This window comes from Phaseolus vulgaris, chromosome 7 (assembly GCF_000499845.2).
Source record: "Phaseolus vulgaris cultivar G19833 chromosome 7, P. vulgaris v2.0, whole genome shotgun sequence".
In the NCBI taxonomy this organism is placed as follows: Eukaryota; Viridiplantae; Streptophyta; class Magnoliopsida; order Fabales; family Fabaceae; genus Phaseolus; species Phaseolus vulgaris.
In genome coordinates, this window is record NC_023753.2 from 32,518,711 (window position 1) to 32,521,459 (window position 2,749).

Consider the following 2,749-nt stretch of genomic DNA (forward strand, 5'->3'; position numbering starts at 1 on the left):
CCAATAGGCCATTTCCATTCATCATCAATGCCTCCCAATTAAAGAATAAAGCTTTTTTCTTCATGGAATAAACCCATTACTTTATCAATTCATCAACCTGTTTTTCAAGCCCCGTGCCCAAAAGATGGGAAACTTATTTATGCAAGAATCATAAAATATAAACCAAACCATCCACATAACAATCCTTGCAGGTAAAGGTAAGATACACAGTGAAATTTAACATTATCATAATACACATTTTGTGGCTTTTATCACATGCTAGCCATTGTCGATGGACTCATTAGGCCTGTCATTCACGCCCAGCCAAAAAATGAAAAAAATGAAAGAGAGAAAACTTTATCATCTAGCGTGACCAGGTCATGACTACTCTGACCATCAATCTTGACCCTAGATGAGACACGGCAATGCCTCTGCACTCTTTGATTTCTGAGAAGGGTTAAATTTTACACTTTGTGTAATAAAAAGTTGGAGATACTCTGAATTACAGAAGCAGTTTTACCTGCGAGATGAGAATGACGTAGCAGACACAAAATAAAATAGCCGGAATTAACAGTAGGTATTATATGTAATGTTAGACACATTGGTTAACCTAATCATGTTTTAATTTGTTTTTGTCCCCTTTCTCTCTCCTCTCTCTGTCCTTAGGTTGTGTCTTTGTATGCAAGTTAAGATGATTGAGGCAACATGGGAGATCTTATCCGTATGAGGCAGAAAACAATAGTGATTAATTGGATGTGCATGCTTTGAAAATGGACTCTCCGTTCTCCATTTAATTAGAAATAGTTTTATGCTTCCCGTGACTTTTGAAATTTTTAAAGTTTGTTGAACCCAAATTTATAATAGAAGAAGCAGAGGGTTGAGGCACGAGGGGCCGAAATTGAAAGCAAAATAAAAATTAAAGAGGGATGAAAATTGACGATTAGTTAGAACTGGGAGAGAATACAATACGATAAAATTAATTAGGCAAGTTGTCCACTAGCCCATCTTGTCCAATCAAATGAACCTCAACTTTCTTCATGGGAGGTGCCATGTGAGGTCTCTATCTCTCCCTATTTTATTATTATCATATTCAAACCACATCCTCCTTCTTCTTAATCTTTCATTACCGTTTATTAGTCAAACTAAACTCCGAGTTAAACTTCCCACTCCCTCATCTTCCTCTCATTACCCCTCAAATTAATTATATACCCTTTCTTTTATTTTATTAATAATCAAACACCTCAATATATTTCCTTCAAAAGTATACTTGAAATGCCATTCATATTAAATATACAACATCAACACAGAAGATATGAGTTTTTTTTATTAAAAAATATACGGCTTTCATGAATAATGTATTTTTCAAGTAATTTGTGCATTGTAGAAAAAGGTGGTATTATATTTTTTTTATTTTATAATATTGTAAGATAATTATTATTAATATTAAAAAACAGCAGAAAAACGAGGGGAAGGGAAAGAGTAGGGGCAATAAATGTGAGTAACTAAAGGACGCGTGGTTCCCCGTGACTTCAACTCCTTTTATACTCTTTCTTTTCTTCTATTTTCTTCCCCTCACTTGGCCTCCAACACCATCAACTTCTTCTTCTTCTTCTTCAGAGTTCATTGTTCATTCAAATTCCTATTCTCTCTTCACCTCAACCGACAAATCCTTCAATTGCAATTATCTATGGAGTCTTTCGAGCCCAACGTAGATTCAAGTAATTCAGAAACGTTGCGAGAATCTAATCAAAAGAAGCGCAGGAAAATCGGAGACCACGCCGCCGATCACAATTCCGCCAACGCTGTCCCTTGGAGATCCGACGCGGAGCAACGGATCTACTCCCGCCGCCTCGTCGAGGCTCTGCGCCGAACCCCGTCATCGGCGGCCAAGCCTAGAGCAGCCGGCCAGGTACGCGAGGCCGCCGACCGAGTCCTCGCCGCCACCGCCAGAGGCCGAACGCGGTGGAGCCGCGCGATTCTCCGACGGTGGAGGAAGCTCCGCACGCCACACAAGAAGGCGAAGAAGACGTCGTCCACCGGATTGAAGAGAACGAGGATCAACGGCGGAGAGAGGAGGAACCGGTTACCGGCTGTGCAGAAGAAAGCGCGCGTTCTTGGCCGGTTGGTTCCCGGTTGCCGGAAAGTCTCGTTCCCGAACCTTCTGGAAGAAGCCACGGACTATATCTCCGCCTTGGAGATGCAAGTGCGAACCATGACCGCTCTCGCCGAATTACTCTCCGGCGGCGCTCCGGCTGGTATCGACGGTGGCGCGTTGAGTTGACCGCGCGCGTTAGTTACAACAGCCTAGGCTATATTGCGCCAGGTGTTTCTTTTCTTTTTTTGTTTTATTTTTTAATTATATCGTTTTTATTGGTTTCCAGATTCATGTATTTTATCGTGTACACTGTACATGCCATTTGCTTATTCCTCCTTCATTCCAGTTCCACTATCATCTCCACCTTCCTTTTTTTTTTCTATTTCCTTTATTCTTTCATATTTAATTGAATGTCAACATGCTACCTACTTTTATTCTTTTCTTAACCACTTCCTTCATAAATGAACAACTCTTTATACATATTTATCTAAAAAAATAAACAAATATAACTTCAAATTATTACTTGGAAATTACTTCAATAACATTTTCTGAACTCGATATTATATATTGTTCTTCCTTTCACAAGTTTATATCGTGAATGCTTCTATAGAGTGTCTAGTGGCTGTGAAATTGTAACGTCTATCATACGAAGATCTCGAGCGCTTTAGTCTTGTC

At 39.7% G+C, this 2,749-nt stretch overlaps 1 protein-coding gene across 1 annotated transcript; it reads left to right on the forward strand.

Moving 5' to 3' along the window:
* Positions 1-1,498: 1,498 nt before the first annotated feature.
* LOC137830088 (transcription factor bHLH149-like) lies at positions 1,499-2,425 on the forward strand. The gene has a single exon (XM_068637218.1). The coding sequence runs from the start codon at positions 1,667-1,669 to the stop codon at positions 2,258-2,260; it is 594 nt and encodes a 197-aa protein (XP_068493319.1). The 5' UTR covers positions 1,499-1,666; the 3' UTR covers positions 2,261-2,425.
* The last annotated feature ends 324 nt before the right edge of the window (positions 2,426-2,749 follow it).